Source organism: Oncorhynchus keta, chromosome 19, assembly GCF_023373465.1.
Source record: "Oncorhynchus keta strain PuntledgeMale-10-30-2019 chromosome 19, Oket_V2, whole genome shotgun sequence".
NCBI lineage: Eukaryota > Metazoa > Chordata > Actinopteri > Salmoniformes > Salmonidae > Oncorhynchus > Oncorhynchus keta.
In genome coordinates, this window is record NC_068439.1 from 419,278 (window position 1) to 438,709 (window position 19,432).

General features: G+C 48.4%; 2 protein-coding genes across 3 annotated transcripts in view; both read right to left on the minus strand.

Annotated features, from left to right (window-relative positions):
- Positions 1-2,881: 2,881 nt before the first annotated feature.
- The window catches only part of ptpn2b (protein tyrosine phosphatase non-receptor type 2b), a 40,478-nt gene continuing 23,927 nt past the window's right edge, over positions 2,882-19,432 (minus strand). The window contains exons 7-10 of the mRNA XM_052469089.1: positions 18,658-18,819; positions 17,539-17,753; positions 15,249-15,356; positions 2,882-3,559 (exon numbers count right to left, since the gene is read on the minus strand). Coding sequence (XP_052325049.1) covers positions 3,538-3,559; positions 15,249-15,356; positions 17,539-17,753; positions 18,658-18,819 — 507 coding nt within the window. The 3' untranslated portion in view covers positions 2,882-3,537. The remainder of the gene's footprint in view (positions 3,560-15,248; positions 15,357-17,538; positions 17,754-18,657; positions 18,820-19,432) is intronic.
- LOC127909095 (uncharacterized) lies at positions 3,566-15,241 on the minus strand. 2 transcript variants are annotated; one of them, XM_052469088.1, is made up of 2 exons: positions 4,391-15,241; positions 3,566-4,297 (listed from the first exon to the last, which is right to left on the minus strand). In XM_052469088.1, exons 1-2 carry the CDS (start codon positions 5,375-5,377, stop codon positions 4,091-4,093), a joined length of 1,194 nt encoding a protein of 397 aa, XP_052325048.1. In that variant the 5' UTR covers positions 5,378-15,241; the 3' UTR covers positions 3,566-4,090. The 2 variants fall into 2 exon arrangements, with proteins under 2 accessions (XP_052325048.1, XP_052325047.1); XM_052469087.1 differs by having other exon boundaries at positions 3,566-4,345; positions 4,391-15,238.

Sequence of the window (19,432 nt, forward strand, 5' to 3'; positions counted from 1 at the left end):
AGCTAGCTGCTATCAGGTCAGTGCAGAGAGACAAGTTAGCTGCTATCAGGTCCGTGCAGAGGGACAAGCTAGCTGTAATCAGGTCAGTGCAGAGACAAGCTAGCTGCTATCAGGTCAGTGCAGAGAGACAAGCTAGCTGTAATCAGGTCAGTGTAGAGAGACAAGCTAGCTGCTATCAGGTCCGTGCAGAGGGACAAGCTATCTGTAATCAGGTCAGTGCAGAGACAAGCTAGCTGCTATCAGGTCAGTGCAGAGACAAGCTAGCTGTAATCAGGTCAGTGCAGAGACAAGCTAGCTGCTATCAGGTCAGTGCAGAGAGACAAGCTAGCTGTAATCAGGTCAGTGCAGAGAGATAAGCTAGCTGCTATCAGGTCAGTGCAGAGAGACAAGCTAGCTGTAATCAGGTCAGTGCAGAGAGACAAGCTAGCTGTAATCAGGTCAGTGCAGAGAGATAAGCTAGCTGTAATCAGGTCAGTGCAGAGAGACAAGCTAGCTGCTATCAGGTCAGTGCAGAGAGACAAGCTAGCTGTAATCAGGTCAGTGCAGAGAGACAAGCTAGCTGTAATCAGGTCAGTGCAGAGAGACAAGCTAGCTGCTATCAGGTCAGTGCAGAGACAAGCTAGCTGTAATCAGGTCAGTGCAGAGAGACAAGCTAGCTGCAATCAGGTCAGTGCAGAGAGACAAGCTAGCTGCTATCAGGTCAGTGCAGAGGACAAGCTAGCTGTAATCAGGTCAGTGCAGAGAGACAAGCTAGCTGTAATCAGGTCAGTGCAGAGAGACAAGCTAGCTGTCATCAGGTCAGTGCAGAGAGACAAGCTAGCTGCTATCAGGTCAGTGCAGAGAGACAAGCTAGCTGCTATCAGGTCCGTGCAGAGGGACAAGCTAGCTGTAATCAGGTCAGTGCAGAGACAAGCTAGCTGCTATCAGGTCAGTGCAGAGAGACAAGCTAGCTGTCATCAGGTCAGTGCAGAGACAAGCTAGCTGCTATCAGGTCAGTGCAGAGAGACAAGCTAGCTGTTATCAGGTCAGTGCAGAGAGACAAGCTAGCTGCTATCAGGTCCGTGCAGAGGGACAAGCTAGCTGTTATCAGGTCAGTGCAGAGACAAGCTAGCTGCTATCAGGTCAGTGCAGAGAGACAAGCTAGCTGCAATCAGACAAGTAGGTGGACTGCCTGCCCGTTTTACAACCCTGGGCCCAACGTTAACGTTGCTGTTGATGAGCAGCTTATGCCATTTAGGGGCCGCTGCCCCTTCAGGCAGTACTTACTCTCTAAACCTGCAAAATATGGAATGAAGATCTGGGCTGCCTGTGATGCTGCTTCATCATATGTGTGGAACTTGCGAGTGTATATGGGGAAACCAGTTGGAGGAGTCCCTGAGAAGAACCAAGGGATGTGGGTTGTCCTGGACGTGATACAGGGACTCCGTTGCCATAACATCACACTTAATTACTAAACACAAGCTGGGACAGGAGCTCCTCAAGAGGAGGCTGACGGCGGTAGGAACAGTATGAAAAAAACAAGCCAGAGCTCCTACCTCAGGCCTGTTCAGTGTATTAAATAAAACAGCTATCAATTCCTCTAAGTTTGTGTTCACGGTCAACACGTCTCGTGGCCTAGAGGCAAAAATGTGGTACTCATGAGTACGCTGCATAGGGATGGGATAATCTGTGGCCTCAAAAGGATGGACAATTTAGACAAGCTGGTGACTGGCTACAGCTGCAGAAGAAGAACCCTACGCTGGCATCTTGTGATATTCTTCAACATCTTGGACATCTCGGCGTACAACGCGTTTGAACCCAGATTGGAACAGGGGGAAGCTCCAGAGGAGAGACAGCTCTTTCTAGAGGAGCTGGACAAGGCATTGGTTAGACCTTAAATCCAGAGGAGGCAACATATCCCAAGGACCACAGCTTCTACAGCCATCATTAGGAGGGTTCAGGAGGATGCTGGTGCCCCATCTGCCCGACCCACAACTCCAATACCGAAAGTGTGAGTGATGTTGCATGTGTGTGTCTGACTCTCCTACCTTGGCCTGATGAAACTGTATATGTGAGTGAGATGCTAGTAAAATTCCTGAACTGTTTATCATTCTAGATTGCAGCCGGTAGCAACAAGAAGAAGCACTGATGTGTGTGGACCCAAGAAGGACATGAAGACACAGTGCACATGCATCAAGTGCAATAAATACATTTGCAACACACACAGTAAAAAAAAAAAACTGTCCCTCATGTGGTGTGAAGACCGGCCTTAATGTGTTCAATGGGGCTCATTTATCATTTCCATAATATACTGTATGTAAACTCTGTCCAGTTCAGTTCAAAGCAATAAACATCAATAGAGATAAACCTTGTTTCATTTATATTTGTTCAAGATAAACATGATTTATTCTACCCATGTCTTGATTATAACTTATTTCTGTTTACAACACGAGCCACGGTAAATGGCAAGTATTAACTATGTATGCTGTCTATATTGCTTGTAACGGATCTAAGCATTTTTACATTGTTATGGCTGTATTGTTTAAAAAAAACAATGTTGTGGGTCCATCAGACCTGCGAACATTGGGTGAATAACAAAAAGACCACACAAGGGTTAAGAGAAAGGGCTTGGCCAGTTGCTACTGTGTTCCGGGCAGCATTGTAACCCGACACAGTCCTAGATTGCAGGGTTTATGGGAAAAGACAGCATTGGAATTCACTGATGCATGCATGGTAAGCCAAGGTGTTTCCCAGATTCTGGTCATGGATGTGAACGTTACTAAAACATTTGAACCCTGGAGTGTAAGTCTAATGGTTGAGATAGACATTTAAAAAAGCTTGTTGCTGTGTAGCCAATACAAGAGTCATTTAACTTAAAACAAATTCAAAGGTTATTAAACCATTAAAGGAAACTACATAAAACCAGTTTATTCTTAGATTACACTTTTACATAAAGGAATTGTATACTTGACAATTTCATTCAAAATAAACTGGTCATGAAATTTTGTTTTGTTGTTTAAACCAAATACAATGCCTGTTTCCATTTTTGTACAATGAAAAATATTTTTCCACTTCTTAAAAAGTACATTATGTACATCATGGAAACATTACAACTCCTGTCCTCACACATGGTAGGACATTTCAAGTCATTTCTTATAAAAAATATAACATTTAATTTTGCCCTCTGAAAACAGATGAACAGCATTACAGATTGGCAATGCATAGCAGGCCTAGTTCAGATCTCTGCCTTTTCAACGTGGATGCAAAGCAAAATAGAATGGACAACGTAAGAAGAGGCTAAAACTATAAAACAACCAAAACTGCTGATGCATTATTGTGACTCCATTCCACTACGGGGTAGCGGAGGCTGTCATAGCTGGTGTTTTAGAGGGGATATAGAGAGGGAGGGGGTATATAGAGGGAGGGGGATATAGAGAGAGAGGGAGATGTGGGGATTTAGAAGGAGGGGGATATAGAGAGAGAGAGAGGGGGGGGGATTCCTGTCAACGTCATCTCAGCAGCCAGATCAGGAGGAGGCTGGAGCCACGGTGGAGTCAGTTAGCAGTCACTGGTTCTCGGCCTGTCACAACAGAGAGAGGATGTTAATTTCAGAAGAACACAGTATAAGGACATGCCATTTGACAGACCACAAGAACAGATGTACTGGATGTAGAACCAATGTGCCTGCTTTAGTTCCACAACCACAGACTGCTGTGCTTACAGGTGATGTAATACTGGGATTGAAATGAGAGCTCTGTTACAACCAACCAGGTACAGTAGTTCTATAGCCTGGCTCCAGATCTGTTGATGTCCTCTTACCAACTCCACCGCTGTCCTTGGTGTGACAATGAGGGATAGCACAAACAGACTGGCACTCAGGCTAGTAGTTTGAGGGAATTGAAATGGAAGTACATGTGTAGGTCTACCGTCATCATCATCATCATCATCATCATCATCATGGATGAAACAGGGAGCAGTAAGCAGCTGTTATGGTTTAAAAAGCAGGTACTACCATCTGGAGTAGCCTGGTTTGGTGATATAGGGACCCAAATAAGTGGTGGTGTCTGTCTATCCACATTTCCACAACTAAAACAATATGTTTTTTACCATTTTACCCAAAGGACTTGCAGCTGACGTGTGTAACGGTAACCAGTTCTAACGGCACACAGGTTAGACATGAGGACCAGGCTTTATCATGACAACATCCATGCTGAACAGAAACCTGCAGGCCATTGAGGGAAGAAGTCACATGATGCTGAACAACAGAAACCTGCAGGCCATTGAGGGAAGAAGTCACATGATGCTGAACAACAGAAACCTGCAGGCCATTGAGGGAAGAAGTCACATGATGCTGAACAACAGAAACCTGCAGGCCATTGAGGGAAGAAGTCACATGATGCTGAACAACAACCTGCAGGCCATTGAGGGAAGAAGTCACATGATGCTGAACAACAGAAACCTGCAGGCCATTGAGGGAAGAAGTCACATGATGCTGAACAACAGAAACCTGCAGGCCATTGAGGGAAGAAGTCACATGATGCTGAACAACAGAAACCTGCAGGCCATTGAGGGAAGAAGTCACATGATGCTGAACAACAGAAACCTGCAGGCCATTGAGGGAAGAAGTCACATAATGATACATTGCAGTGTCTCTTTCTATAATCAAGTCATTACACTCAGTCACGCAGAGTAGAGGAGCACAGATCTGGAACCAGGCTAAGACGACTAGGAAGAGTAAAGGAGCACAGATCTGGAACCAGGCTAAGACGACTAGGAAGAGTAGAGGAGCACAGATCTGGAACAAGGGTAAGACGACTAGGAAGAGTAGAGGAGCACAGATCTGGAACCAGGCTAAGACGACTAGGAAGAGTAGAGGAGCACAGATCTGGAACCAGGCTAAGACGACTAGGAAGAGTAGAGGAGCACAGATCTGGAACCAGGCTAAGACGACTAGGAAGAGTAGAGGAGCACAGATCTGGAACCAGGCTAAGACGACTAGGAAGAGTAGAGGAGCACAGATCTGGAACCAGGCTAAGACGACTAGGAAGAGTAGAGGAGCACAGATCTGGAACCAGGCTAAGATGACTAGGAAGAGTAGAGGAGCACAGATCTGGAACCAGGCTAGGATGACTAGGAAGAGTAGAGGAGCACAGATCTGGAACCAGGCTAAGACGACTAGGAAGAGTAAAGGAGCACAGATCTGGAACCAGGCTAAGACGACTAGGAAGAGTAGAGGAGCACAGATCTGGAACCAGGCTAAGACGACTAGGAAGAGTAGAGGAGCACAGATCTGGAACCAGGCTAGGATGACACATGCCCACCTCTGGAGTAACAGCAGACCAACTGACAGGCACAAACACAGTGACACAGCATGCAGAGAGGTAACTCCACAAGACATACCAACAGACCGGCACAAACAAACTCCACAAGAAAAGCAATCACAGAAACCTGATGTTACATAAAACCAAACCAGCACTGCTGACCTGAGCAGATCAGACACAAGCTGGGATCTTTACAATGACGTACAAGTTGGGGTGTTCTTTTTACACCTGGTGGTGAACTTCTTTGTGTTATAGAATCATCTTATCGGTAGGTACGGAAGTGGGGGTTGCTGTCACAACAGGACAGTTACAGCACGCCCAACAGGCCATCACAGCAGCAGCCTGCACCACTTTGATGTCATGTACAGCAAATGCAGCCAAAACGGTCCAGAGGTTTAGGCCAGAGCCAGACATAAGGAAATAGAGTGCCTTCGGAAAGTAGTCAGACCCCTTGATTATTTCCACATGTTGCGTTATAGCCTTTTTCTAAAATGCATTGAAAAAATTATAATAATCTTCAGCAATCTATACACACTACCCCATAATGACATCACACTACCCCATAATGACATCACACTACCCCATAATGACATCACACTACCCCATAATGACATCACACTACCCCATAATGACATCACACTACCCCATAATGACAAAATGAAAACAGGTCTTAAGAAATTTGTGTACATTTGTTTTTTAAATAAACATATTTAAATAAGTAGACCATTTGCCACGAGACTCGAAATTGAGATCAGATTCATTCTGTTTCCATTGATCATCCTTGAGATGTTTCTACAACTCGATTGGAGTCCACCTGTGGTAAAGTCAATTGATTGGACATGATTTGGAAAGACACACACCTGTCTATATAAGGTCCCACAGTTGACAGAGCAAAAACCAAGCCATGTGGTCGACTGAATTGTCAGTGAAATCAGAGACAGGATTGTGTTGAAGCACAGATCTGGAGAATGGTACCAAAACATGTCTGCAGCATTGAAGGTCACCAAGAACACAGTGGCCTCCATCATTCTGCAGCATTGAAGGTCCCCAAGAACACAGTGGCCTCCATCATTCTGCAGCATTAAAGGTCACCAAGAACACAGTGGGCTCCATCATTCTGCAGCATTGAAGGTCACCAAGAACACAGTGGCCTCCATCATTCTGCAGCATTAAAGGTCCCCAAGAACACAGTGGCCTCCATCATTCTGCAGCATTGAAGGTCACCAAGAACACAGTGGACTCCATCATTCTACAGCATTGAAGGTCACCAAGAACACAGTGGCCTCCATCATTCTGCAGCATTGAAGGTCACCAAGAACACAGTGGCCTCCATCATTCTGCAGCATTGAAGGTCACCAAGAACACAGTGGCCTCCATCATTCTGCAGCATTGAAGGTCACCAAGAACACAGTGGCCTCCATCATTCTGCAGCATTGAAGGTCACCAAGAACACAGTGGCCTCCATCATTCTGCAGCATTGAAGGTCCCCAAGAACACAGTGGCCTCCATCATTCTGCAGCATTAAAGGTCCCCAAGAACACAGTGGCCTCCATCATTCTGCAGCATTGAAGGTCACCAAGAACACATTGGCCTCCATCATTCTACAGCATTGAAGGTCCCCAAGAACACAGTGGCCTCCATCATTCTGCAGCATTAAAGGTCACCAAGAACACAGTGGCCTCCATCATTCTGCAGCATTGAAGGTCCCCAAGAACACAGTGGCCTCCATCATTCTACAGCATTGAAGGTCACCAAGAACACAGTGGCCTCCATCATTCTTAAATGGAAGAAGTTTGGAACCACCAAGACTCTTCCTAGAGCTGGCCGCCCGGCCAAACTGAGCAATCGGGGGAGAAGGGCCTTGGTCAGGGAGGTGACCAATAACCTGATGGTCACAAAGACAGAGCTCCAGAGTTCCTCTGTGGAGATGGGAGAACCTTCCAGAAGGACAAACATCTATGCAGCACTCCACCAACCAGGCCTTTATGGTAGAGTGGCCAGACGGATGCCACTCCTCAGTTAAAAGGCACATGACAGACCACTTGGAGTTTGCCAAAAGGCACCTAAAGGACTGTCAGACCATGACAAACAAGATTCTCTGGTCTGATGAAACCAAGATTGCACTATTTGGCCTGAATGCCAAGCGTCACGTCTGGAGGAAACCTGGCACCATCTCTTCGGTGAAGCATGGTGGTGGCAGCATCATCATGCTGTGGGGATGTTTTTCAGCAGCAGGGACTGGGAGACCAGTCAGGATCCAGGCAAAGATGAACGGCGCAAAGTACAGAGTGATCCTTGATGAAAACCTGCTCCAGAGCGCTCAGGACCTCACACTGGGGCGAAGGCTCACCTTCCAACAGGACAACGACTCTAAGCACACAACCAAGACAATGCAGGAGTGACTTCGGAACAAGTCTCTGAATGTCCGTGAGTGGCCCAGCCAGAGCCTGGACTTGAACCCGATCGAAACATCTCTGGAGAGACCCGAAAATTGCTGTGCAGTGACGCTCCCCATCCAACCTGACAGAGCTTGAGAGGATCTGCAGAGAAGAATGGGATAAACTCCCCAAATACAGGTGTGCCAAGCTTGTAGTGTCACACCCAAGAAGACTTGAGGCTATAATCGCTGCCAAAGGTACTTCAACAAAGTACTGAGTAAAGGGTCTGAATATTTCTGTAAATGCGATTTCAGATTCTTTTATGCAAAAAATGATCTGAAAACCTTTTTTTGATTTGTCATTATGGTGTATTGTGTGTAGATTGAGGGGGAAAAAACGATTGAATCAGTTTTACAATATGGCTGTAACGTAACAAAATGTGTAAAAAGTCAAGGGGTCTGAATACTTTCCAAAGGCACTGAATAATAATAATAATAATAATAATAATATATGCCATTTAGCTGACGCTTTTATCCAAAGCGACTTACAGTCATGTGTGCATACATTCTACATATGGGTGGTCCCGGGAATTGAACCCACTACCCTGGCGTTACAAGTGCCATGCTCTACCAACTGAGCCACAGAAGGACCACTGAAATCTGTCAGACACTGTACAGTCGTGGCCAAAAGTTTTGAGAATGACAAATATTAATTTTCACAAAGTCTTCTGCCTCAGATGGTATGATGGCAATTTGCATATACTCCAGAATGTTATGAGTGATCTGATGAATTGCATTTAATTGCTTCAGGGCCCCAAGAAAGTCCAGCAAGTGTTAGGACCGTCTCCTAAAGTTGATTCAGCTGCGGGATCGGGGCACCACCAGTACAGAGCTTGCTCAGGAATGGCAGCAGGCAGGTGTGAGTGCATCTGCACGTACAGTGAGGCAAATACTTTTGGAGGATGGCCTGGTGTGTCAAGAAGGACAGCAAAGAAGCCACTTCTCTCCAGGAAAAACATCAGGGACAGACTGATATTCTGCAAAAGGTACAGGGATTGGACTGCTGAGGACTGGGGTAAAGTCCCCTTGAATGAATCCCCTTTCCGATTGTTTGGGTAATCCGGAAGAAAGATTGTCCGTAGAAGACAAGGTGAGCGCTACCATCAGTCTGTGTCATGCCAACAGTAAAGCATCCTGAGACCATTCATGAGTGGGGTTGCTTCTCAGCCAAGGGAGTGGGCTCACTCACAATTTTGCCTAAGAACACAGCCATGAATGAAGAATGGTACCAATATCCAGGAACAGTTTGGTGACGAACAATGCCTCTTCCAGCATGATGGAGCACCTTGCCATGAGGCAAAATTGATAACTAAGTGGCTCGGGGAACAAAACATTGATTTTGGATCCATGGCCAGGAATCTCCCCAGACCTTAATCCCATTGAGAACTTGTGGTCAATCCTCAAGAGGCGGGTGGACAAACAAAAACCCACAAATTCTGACAAACTCCAAGCATTGATTATGAAAGAACGGGCTGCAATCAGTCAGGATGTGGCCCGTAAATGAATTGACAGCATGCCAGGGCAGATTGCAGAGGTCTTGAAAAAGAAGGGTCAACACTACAAATATTGACTCTTTGCATCAACTTCAACTTCAATAACAGCCTTTGACACTTATGAAATGCTTGTAATTATACTTCAGTATTCCATAGTAACATCTGACAAAAATACCTAATAAAGACACTTAAGCAGCTAACTTTGAGGAAATTAATATGTGTGTCATTCTCAAAACTTTTGGCCACAACTGTATAGTCAGTCAGACACTGTAGAGCAAGAAATATATTCTGGTTTAGGCTCAGGCTACACGCCCTTCAGGCTACACGCCCTTCAGGCTACACGCCCTTCAGGCTGGAGACATTATACCAAACACTAGGAAGCTGCTGTCTGGAGACATAATACCAAACACTAGGAAGCTGATGTCTGGAGACATTATACCAAACACTAGGAAGCTGCTGTCTGGAGACATAATACCAAACACTAGGAAGCTGCTGTCAGAGACATTATACCAAACACTAGGAAGCTGCGGTCAGAGACATTATACCAAACACTAGGAAGCTGCTGTCTGGAGACATAATACCAAACACTAGGAAGCTGCTGTCTGGAGACATTATACCAAACACTAGGAAGCTGCTGTCTGGAGACATTATACCAAACACTAGGAAGCTGCTGTCTGGAGACATAATACCAAACACTAGGAAGCTGCTGTCTGGAGACATTATACCAAACACTAGGAAGCTGCTGTCTGGAGACATAATACCAAACACTAGGAAGCTGCTGTCTGGAGACATAATACCAAACACTAGGAAGCTGCTGTCTGGAGACATTATACCAAACACTATGAAGCTGCTGTTTGGAGACATAATACCAAACACTAGGAAGCTGCTGTCAGAGACATTATACCAAACACTAGGAAGCTGCTGTCAGAGACATTATACCAAACACTAGGAAGCTGCTGTCTGGAGACATTATACCAAACACTAGGAAGCTGCTGTCAGAGACATTATACCAAACACTAGGAAGCTGCTGTCTGGAGACATTATACCAAACACTAGGAAGCTGCTGTCAGGAGACATAATACCAAACACTAGGAAGCTGCTGTCTGGAGACATTATACCAAACACTAGGAAGCTGCTGTCTGGAGACATAATACCAAACACTAGGAAGCTGCTGTCTGGAGACATAATACCAAACACTAGGAAGCTGCTGTCTGGAGACATTATACCAAACACTATGAAGCTGCTGTTTGGAGACATAATACCAAACACTAGGAAGCTGCTGTCAGAGACATTATACCAAACACTAGGAAGCTGCTGTCAGAGACATTATACCAAACACTAGGAAGCTGCTGTCTGGAGACATTATACCAAACACTAGGAAGCTGCTGTCAGAGACATTATACCAAACACTAGGAAGCTGCTGTCTGGAGACATTATACCAAACACTAGGAAGCTGCTGTCAGGAGACATAATACCAAACACTAGGAAGCTGCTGTTTGGAGACATAATACCAAACACTAGGAAGCTGCTGTTTGGAGACATAATACCAAACACTATGAAGCTGCTGTCTGGAGACATAATACCAAACACTATGAAGCTGCTGTCTGGAGACATAATACCAAACACTAGGAAGCTGCTGTCTGGAGACATTATACCAAACACTAGGAAGCTGCTGTCTGGAGACATAATACCAAACACTAGGAAGCTGCTGTTTGGAGACATAATACCAAACACTAGGAAGCTGCTGTTTGGAGACATAATACCAAACACTATGAAGCTGCTGTCTGGAGACATAATACCAAACACTATGAAGCTGCTGTCTGGAGACATAATACCAAACACTAGGAAGCTGCTGTCTGGAGACATTATACCAAACACTAGGAAGCTGCTGTCTGGAGACATTATACCAAACACTAGGAAGCTGCTGTCTGGAGACATAATACCAAACACTATGAAGCTGCTGTCTGGAGACATTATACCAAACACTAGGAAGCTGCTGTCTGGAGACATTATACCAAACACTAGGAAGCTGCTGTCTGGAGACATAATACCAAACACTATGAAGCTGCTGTCTGGAGACATTATACCAAACACTAGGAAGCTGCTGTCTGGAGACATTATACCAAACACTAGGAAGCTGCTGTCAGAGACATTATACCAAACACTAGGAAGCTGCTGTCTGGAGACATTATACCAAACACTAGGAAGCTGCTGTCAGAGACATTATACCAAACACTAGGAAGCTGCTGTCTGGAGACATTATACCAAACACTATGAAGCTGCTGTTTGGAGACATAATACCAAACACTAGGAAGCTGCTGTCTGGAGACATAATACCAAACACTAGGAAGCTGCTGTCTGGAGACATTATACCAAACACTATGAAGCTGCTGTTTGGAGACATAATACCAAACACTATGAAGCTGCTGTCTGGAGACATAATACCAAACACTAGGAAGCTGCTGTCAGAGACATTATACCAAACACTAGGAAGCTGCTGTCAGAGACATTATACCAAACACTAGGAAGCTGCTGTCAGAGACATTATACCAAACACTAGGAAGCTGCTGTCTGGAGACATTATACCAAACACTAGGAAGCTGCTGTCAGAGACATTATACCAAACACTAGGAAGCTGCTGTCTGGAGACATTTACACCTTTTAACCACGGATCTTATTTATGTTCCAGTAACAGGAATAAACTGGAGGCTTCATGTGTGTATAGTACAGTGGGGCAAAAAAGTATTTAGTCAGCCACCAATTGTGCAAGTTCTCCCAATTAAAAAGATGAGGCCTGTAATTTTCATCACTTCAACTATGACAGACAAATCCAGAAAATCACATTGTAGGATTTGTAATGAATTTATTTGCAAATTATGGTGGAAAACAAGTATTTGGTCAATAACAAAAGTTTCTCAATACTTTGTTATATACCCTTTGTTGGCAATGACAGAGGTCAAACGTTTTCTGTAAGCCTTCACAAGGTTTTCACACACTGTTGCTGGTATTTTGGCCCATTCCTCCATTCAGATCTCCTCTAGAGCAGTGATGTTTTGGGGCTGTTGCTGGGCAACACGGACTTTCAACACCCGCCAAAGATTTTCTATGGGGTTGAGATCTGGAGACTGGCTTGGCCACTCCAGGACCTTGAATTGCTTCTTACGAAGCCACTCCTTCATTGCCCGGGCGGTGTATTTGGGATCATTGTCATGCTGAAAGACCCAGCCACGTTTCATCTTCAATGCCCTTGCTGATGGAAGGAGGTTTTCAATCAAAATCTCACGATACATGGCCCCATTCATTCTTTCCTTTACACGGATCAGTCGTCCTGGTCCCTTTGCAGAAAAACAGCCCCAAAGCATGATGTTTCCACCCTCATGCTTCACAGTAGGTATGGTGTTCTTTGAGTTGCATCCAGCATTCTTTGTCCTCCAAACACGACAAGTTGAGTTTTTACCAAAAAGTTATATTTTGGTTTCATCTGACCATATGACATTCTCCCAATCTTCTTCTGGGTCATCCAAATGCTCTCCAGCAAACTTCAGACGGGCCTGGACATGTACTGGCTTAAGCAGGGGGACACGTCTGGCACTGCAGGATTTGAGTCCCTGGCGGAGTAGTGTGTTACTGATGGTAGGCTTTGTTACTTTTGTCCCAGCTCTCTGCAGGTCACTCACTAGGTCCCCCCGTGTGGTTCTGGGATTTTTGCTCACCGTTCTTGTGAGCATTTTGACCCCTGAAAGAATCTTGCGTGGAGCCCCAGATCGAGGGAGATTATCAGTGGTCTTGTATGTCTTCTATTTCCTAATAATTGCTCCCACAGTTGATTTCTTCAAACCAAGCTGCTTACCTATTGCAGATTCAGTCTTCCCAGCCTGGTGCAGGTCTACAGTTTTGTTTCTGGTGTCCTTTGACAGCTCTTTGGTCTTGGCCATAGTGGAGTTTGGAGTGTGACTGTTTGAGGTTGTTGTTGTTACTGTAATTTGGTTATTCCAATATGTTTTCATTAATTGAAAACATTTAATCTATTTTATGAGAATTTGTAAGATTCTTGTTTGCATAAAATTGACGGAGACCAGTCTTATCAATAATAGGTAACATAATTCATTCTTGGAGCGCGCTGCCACGTTACCACGAGCAACAGTTTATATACAATAACATGACGTCATTTAGTTGCTTCTGAAATGAATCCCCTCCTCCCGACCTAGAATTAAGTGAGTTTAAAAGTTCATTCCAACTCACGAACACACTCACAGGTCACACAACATAACTGAATTAACTCTTGACCCCTCACCATTATCGATCACCACTTAGCTGACAGTTCTAATTAACAGAAAACCTAGGAATGCACTCACTGCCTTATTTAAAACACCCCAGAGCTCAGTTTGGTTTTCGTTATATTTAATTACTCCTTGTTCATGCCACATAATCCCTTCTTATGAACTCATATTGTTAATCAGATATAATAAAACAGAGTATAATTTTACTTAGTTACAATTCTATTTAAAATGAGAATATTGTTTAGTAATTTATTCCTAACAGTTGTGGACAGGTGTCTTTTATACTGATAACAAGTTAATTGGGATGGCAGGGTAGCCTAGTGGTTAGAGCGTTGGTCTAGTAACCGGAAGGTTGCAAGTTCAAATCCCCGAGCTGACATATGACGTTCTGCCCCTGAACAGGCAGTTAACCCACTGTTCTGAGGCCGTCATTGAAAATAAGAAATTATTTTTAACTGACTTGCCTAGTTAAATAAAGGTAAAATAAAATAAAGAAAACTACAGGTAATGAGTATTTTGCTTGTTTGTAGGTGACCAAATACTTATTTTCCACCATAATTTGCAAATAAATTCATTAAAAATCCTACAGTGATTTTCTGGATTTTTTTTCTCATTTTGTCTGTTATAGTTGAAGTGTACCTATGATGAAAATTACAGGACTCTCATCTTTTTAAGTGGGAGAACTTGCACAATTGGTGGCTGACTAAATACTTTTTTGCCCGACTGTATATTGTGTATATGTGCCATTCAGAGGGTGAATGGGCAAGACAAAAGTTTTAAGTACCTTTGAACGGGGTATGGTAGTAGGTGCCAGGCGCACCAGTTTGAGTGTCAAAAACTGCAAAACTGCTGGGTTTTTCATGCTCAACAGTTTCCCATGTGTATCAAGAATGGTCCACCACCCAAAGGACATCCAGCCAACTTGACAACTGTGGGAAGCATTGGAGTCAATACGAGTCAGCATCCCTGTGGGGCGCTTTCGACTCCTTGTAGAGTCCACGCCCCAACGAACTGCAGCTGTTCTGAGGGCAAAAGGGGGAGATGGGCATGTGACTGTCTGTCTGGGGTGTAGGGTGAAGATCCCCCTAGATGCTGAACTTCAGTCAGTTTTGTATTTTCCCCACTAATGGTTAAGGTTAGGATATAGGGAGGGGAAGCTGATCCTAGATCTGTACGTAGGGGAAACTGGAGAAGTGGGTGGTTGTTTAGCTATCAGATGAAGCAGCAGCTTACAGAGTAATAAGAAGTAGTATTTTACCATCTCATCTCCCCAGCACCTAGTCTGCTTGTTGGAGCCATTCCAGAACTAGCACACCTGATTCCACTACTAAGGGCTTGATGGTTAGTTAGTTGACCAATTAAAATCAGGTGATACTCGTCCAGAAATAGATCAGATATGTGGGATGGCTCATGGTACTGGAGGAGAGGTTTGGGAAACACGACAAGAGAAATTACATTTATTATCCCAAACAAGCAGCTACGTTATGTTGAGGTGATAGTAGAAATATAGTCTACATGTTTTACACACAAACTGTTACCCTTTAACACAGGAAGTCCTATCGAATAGAAAAACAATAAAACAAATTGTCCCTGTGAATTAATCACCTTTCAATACAGACATGTTTGGATCCAAAACGACATCCTGGTTATTTCATGTGATGAAGGTCATTTAGTTAATGGTACAGTGAGTGTAATGAGTATGTACTTTAAAAGGTGCAGTGGACAGATGAATCCTCACCTTTTTCTCTTCTTTTCAGAGTCTGTTATGCTGGGCTTCGTCTGCTTGGGGTCTGTGATCTTGGGGGTCCAGTTAGACACCCTCTCATCGCGCGGTCTCTTGCGAGCACTGTGACAAAAGCAGCAAGTCAATGGATGCAAGTCAATCAAACCTTTTTGCCACTAAGTTTAGCACCAGCACTCTGATCAGAAGAGGCAATCAATAAAGGACGCTTCTCCTTACATCTCCAGACTCTTTGGGACAGTTTCCGGTATCAAAAATTAATTCATGTCGAAAAATGATTGAATATGTTTTAGTCAAGGAATACACTTAATCTGTGTCCAGGAAACCAGCACTTAGAGAAGAGAAACACTGCAAATACAACCAGCTAAAAGTAGCAGTGTCTCTTCTCTTACAGGACCTCGTCCCCCCACAACCAGACAGACAGTCTGTCTCCACTATATCCCACACCACCAGGCGGCCCGCCCCCACACCGCCAGGCGGCCCGTCCCCACACCGCCAGGCGGCCCGTCCCCACACCGCCAGGCGGCCCGTCCCCACACCGCCAGGCGGCCCGTCCCCACACCGCCAGGCGGCCCGTCCCCACACCGCCAGGCGGCCCGTCTCCACACCGCCAGGCGGCCCGTCTCCACACCGCCAGGCGGCCCGTCTCCACACCGCCAGGCGGCCCGTCTCCACACCGCCAGGCGGCCCGTCTCCACACCTCCAGGCGGCCCGTCCCCCCACCGCCAGGCGGCCCGTCCCCCCACCGCCAGGCGGCCCGTCCCCCCACCGCCAGGCGGCCCGTCTCCACACCGCCAGGCGGCCCGTCTCCACACCGCCAGGCGGCCCGTCTCCACACCGCCAGGCGGCCCGTCTCCACACCGCCAGGCGGCCGTCTCCACACCGCCAGGCGGCCGTCTCCACCCGCCAGGCGGCCCGTCTCCACACCGCCAGGCGGCCGTCTCCACACCGCCAGGCGGCCGTCTCCACACCGCCAGGCGGCCCGTCTCCACCGCCAGGCGGCCCGTCTCCACACCGCCAGGCGGCCGTCTCCACACCTCCAGGCGGCCCGTCCCCCACCGCCAGGCGGCCCGTCCCCCACCGCCAGGCGGCCCGTCCCCCACCGCCAGGCGGCCGTCCCCCACCGCCAGGCGGCCGTCTCCACACCGCCAGGCGGCCGTCTCCACCGCCAGGCGGCTCGTCTCCACACCGCCAGGCGGCCGTCTCCACACCGCCAGGCGGCCGTCTCCACACCGCCAGGCGGCCGTCTCCACCGCCAGGCGGCCGTCTCCACACCGCCAGGCGGCCGTCTCCACCCGCCAGGCGGCCCGTCTCCACACCGCCAGGCGGCCGTCCCCCACCGCCAGGCGGCCGTCCCCCACCGCCAGGCGGCTCACCCCCCACCGCCAGGCGGCCGTCTCCAGCCAGGCGGCCCGTCTCCACACCGCCAGGCGGCCATTCTCCACACCGCCAGGCGGCCCGTCTCCACACCGCCAGGCGGCCCGTCTCCACACCGCCAGGCGGCCCGTCTCCACACCGCCAGGCGGCCCGTCTCCACACCGCCAGGCGGCCCGTCTCCACACCGCCAGGCGGCCCGTCTCCACACCGCCAGGCGGCCCGTCTCCACACCTCCAGGCGGCCCGTCCCCCACTGCCAGGCAGCCCGTCCCCCCACCGCCAGGCAGCCCGTCCCCCCACCGCCAGGCAGCCCGTCCCCCCACCGCCAGGCAGCCCATCCCCCCACCGCCAGGCGGCCCGTCTCCACACCACCAGGCGGCCCGTCTCCACACCACCAGGCGGCCCGTCTCCACACCGCCAGGCAGCCCGTCTCCACACCGCCAGGCGGCCCGTCTCCACACCGCCAGGCGGCCCGTCTCCACACCGCCAGGCGGCCCGTCTCCACACCGCCAGGCGGCCCGTCTCCACACCGCCAGGCGGCCCGTCTCCACACCGCCAGGCGGCCCGTCTCCACACCGCCAGGCAGCCCATCCCCCCACCGCCAGGCAGCCCATCCCCCCACCGCCAGGCAGCCCATCCCCCCACCGCCAGGCGGCCCGTCTCCACACCGCCAGGCGGCCCGTCTCCACACCGCCAGGCGGCCCGTCTCCACACCGCCAGGCGGCCCGTCTCCACACCGCCAGGCAGCCCATCCCCCCACCGCCAGGCAGCCCATCCCCCCACCGCCAGGCAGCCCATCCCCCCACCGCCAGGCGGCCCGTCTCCACACCGCCAGGCAGCCCATCCCCCCACCGCCAGGCAGCCTGTCTCCACACTACCAGACAGTTTGTCTCTACTACACCAATACTCACTTAGCTGTACTCTCGTCCACATCCTGTTCCTTATATGGTGACTCCGTCCCCGTCGTTCTCTCCTCCAGCTCCGCGTCCCCTCCCTCGTTCCCCAGGGACACCCGGCTGCCATTGTATTTCTCCAGGGGACACTTGGAGGGTGGCTGGGTAGGAAGAAGGGATTCAGAATCAGACACTGGGTCCTGGTCCTCTTTAGATAGCTCACGCCACATTTTCTGGAGGAAACAGAGAAAGAGGGGAGATGGAGAGATTAACTCAAATATAACTTTAATTAATTTTTACATTACATTTACATTTAAGTCATTTAGCAGACGCTCTTATCCAGAGCGACTTACAAATTGGTACATTCACCTTATGACATCCAGTGGAACAGCCACTTTACAATAGTGCATCTAAATCTTTTAGGGGGGTGAGAAGGATTACTTATCCTATCCTAGGTATTCCTTAAAGAGGTGGGGTTTCAGGTGTCTCCGGAAGGTGGTGATTGACTCCGCTGTCCTGGCGTCGTGAGGGAGTTTGTTCCACCATTGGGGGGCCAGAGCAGCGAACAGTTTTGACTGGGCTGAGCGGGAACTGTACTTCCTCAGTGGTAGGGAGGCGAGCAGGCCAGAGGTGGATGAACGCAGTGCCCTTGTTTGGGTGTAGGGCCTGATCAGAGCCTGGAGGTACTGAGGTGCCGTTCACTTGGACTCTGAGCCAGCCGCCCCAGAGGTGCTCTACTTGTACTACAGAGGAGTCCCCCATGATGTACTTGGCTCCTTACAGCGAGATAGGTGCGTTAGCCGCCTGTAGCTCGGTGCGTTAGCCGCCTGTAGCTCGGTGCGTTAGCCGCCTGTAGCTCGGTGCGCTAGCCGCCTGTAGCTCGGTGCGCTAGCCGCCTGTAGCTCGGTGCGCTAGCCGCCTGTAGCTCGGTGCGTTAGCCGCCTGTAGCTCGGTGCGCTAGCCGCCTGTAGCTCGGTGCGCTAGCCGCCTGTAGCTCGGTGCGCTAGCCGCCTGTAGCTCGGTGCGTTAGCCGCCTGTAGCTCGGTGCGTTATCCACCTGTACACCTGTGCAGTCCCCCATGATGTTCTTGGCTCCCTCCAGCTAGCTAGGTGTGTGTTTGGGGTTAGCTTGGTTACCTGTACAGAGCAGTCCCCCATGATGAACTTGGCCCCCTCCAGGACGGCCCTGTAGGAGAAGCGTAGCTGGTCAGGAGTCTGGATCAGACCCATACGGTACTTCCTCATGTCCAGCAGCACAGCTTTGATGTCCACGGACGATGGGTCTTTCCTCTTGTCCATCTGACACCACAGAGACAGACAAAGACACCACAGGTTCAGTGGTTGAGAGCTGAAGACGTATTTGTTGGCTGCGAACATTCCGTTTGCTTAAAATGCTAATCATGCTTATTCCATTTAATATAATTCAATACAACTATTTATTCCCTAATTGGCCATTTAATAAAGGCAATTTAGGTTAGAAAAATATCCACATATAATACAGTACAGAGACATCACTCTCACATAGTGTTTATAGCACGGGTGTCAAACAAGAAAATGTGTAGAAATGATAATGAACCTACATGTCGTCTCTTCACTCTCCCCAGCTAGCTAACGAACCTACACTCTCCCCAGCTAGCTAACGAACCTGCACTCTCCCCAGCTAGCTAACGGACCTGCACTCTCCCCAGCTAGCTAACGGACCTGCACTCTCCCCAGCTAGCTAACGGACCTGCACTCTCCCCAGCTAGCTAACGGACCTGCACTCTCCCCAGCTAGCTAACGGACCTGCACTCTCCCCAGCTAGCTAACGGACCTGCACTCTCCCCAGCTAGCTAACGGACCTGCACTCTCCCCAGCTAGCTAACGGACCTGCACTCTCCGCAGCTAGCTAACGGACCTGCACTCTCCGCAG

Excerpts from the sequence above, each read along its gene's own strand:
- LOC127909095 (XM_052469087.1), bottom strand. The coding sequence starts at position 5,377 with ATGTCTTGTGGAGTTACCTCTCTGCATGCTGTGTCACTGTGTTTGTGC. Across the intron at positions 4,346-4,390 it reads CTTCCCTCAATGGCCTGCAG|GTTTCTGTTGTTCAGCATCA; the intron begins GTTGTTGTTCAG and ends AATGGCCTGCAG.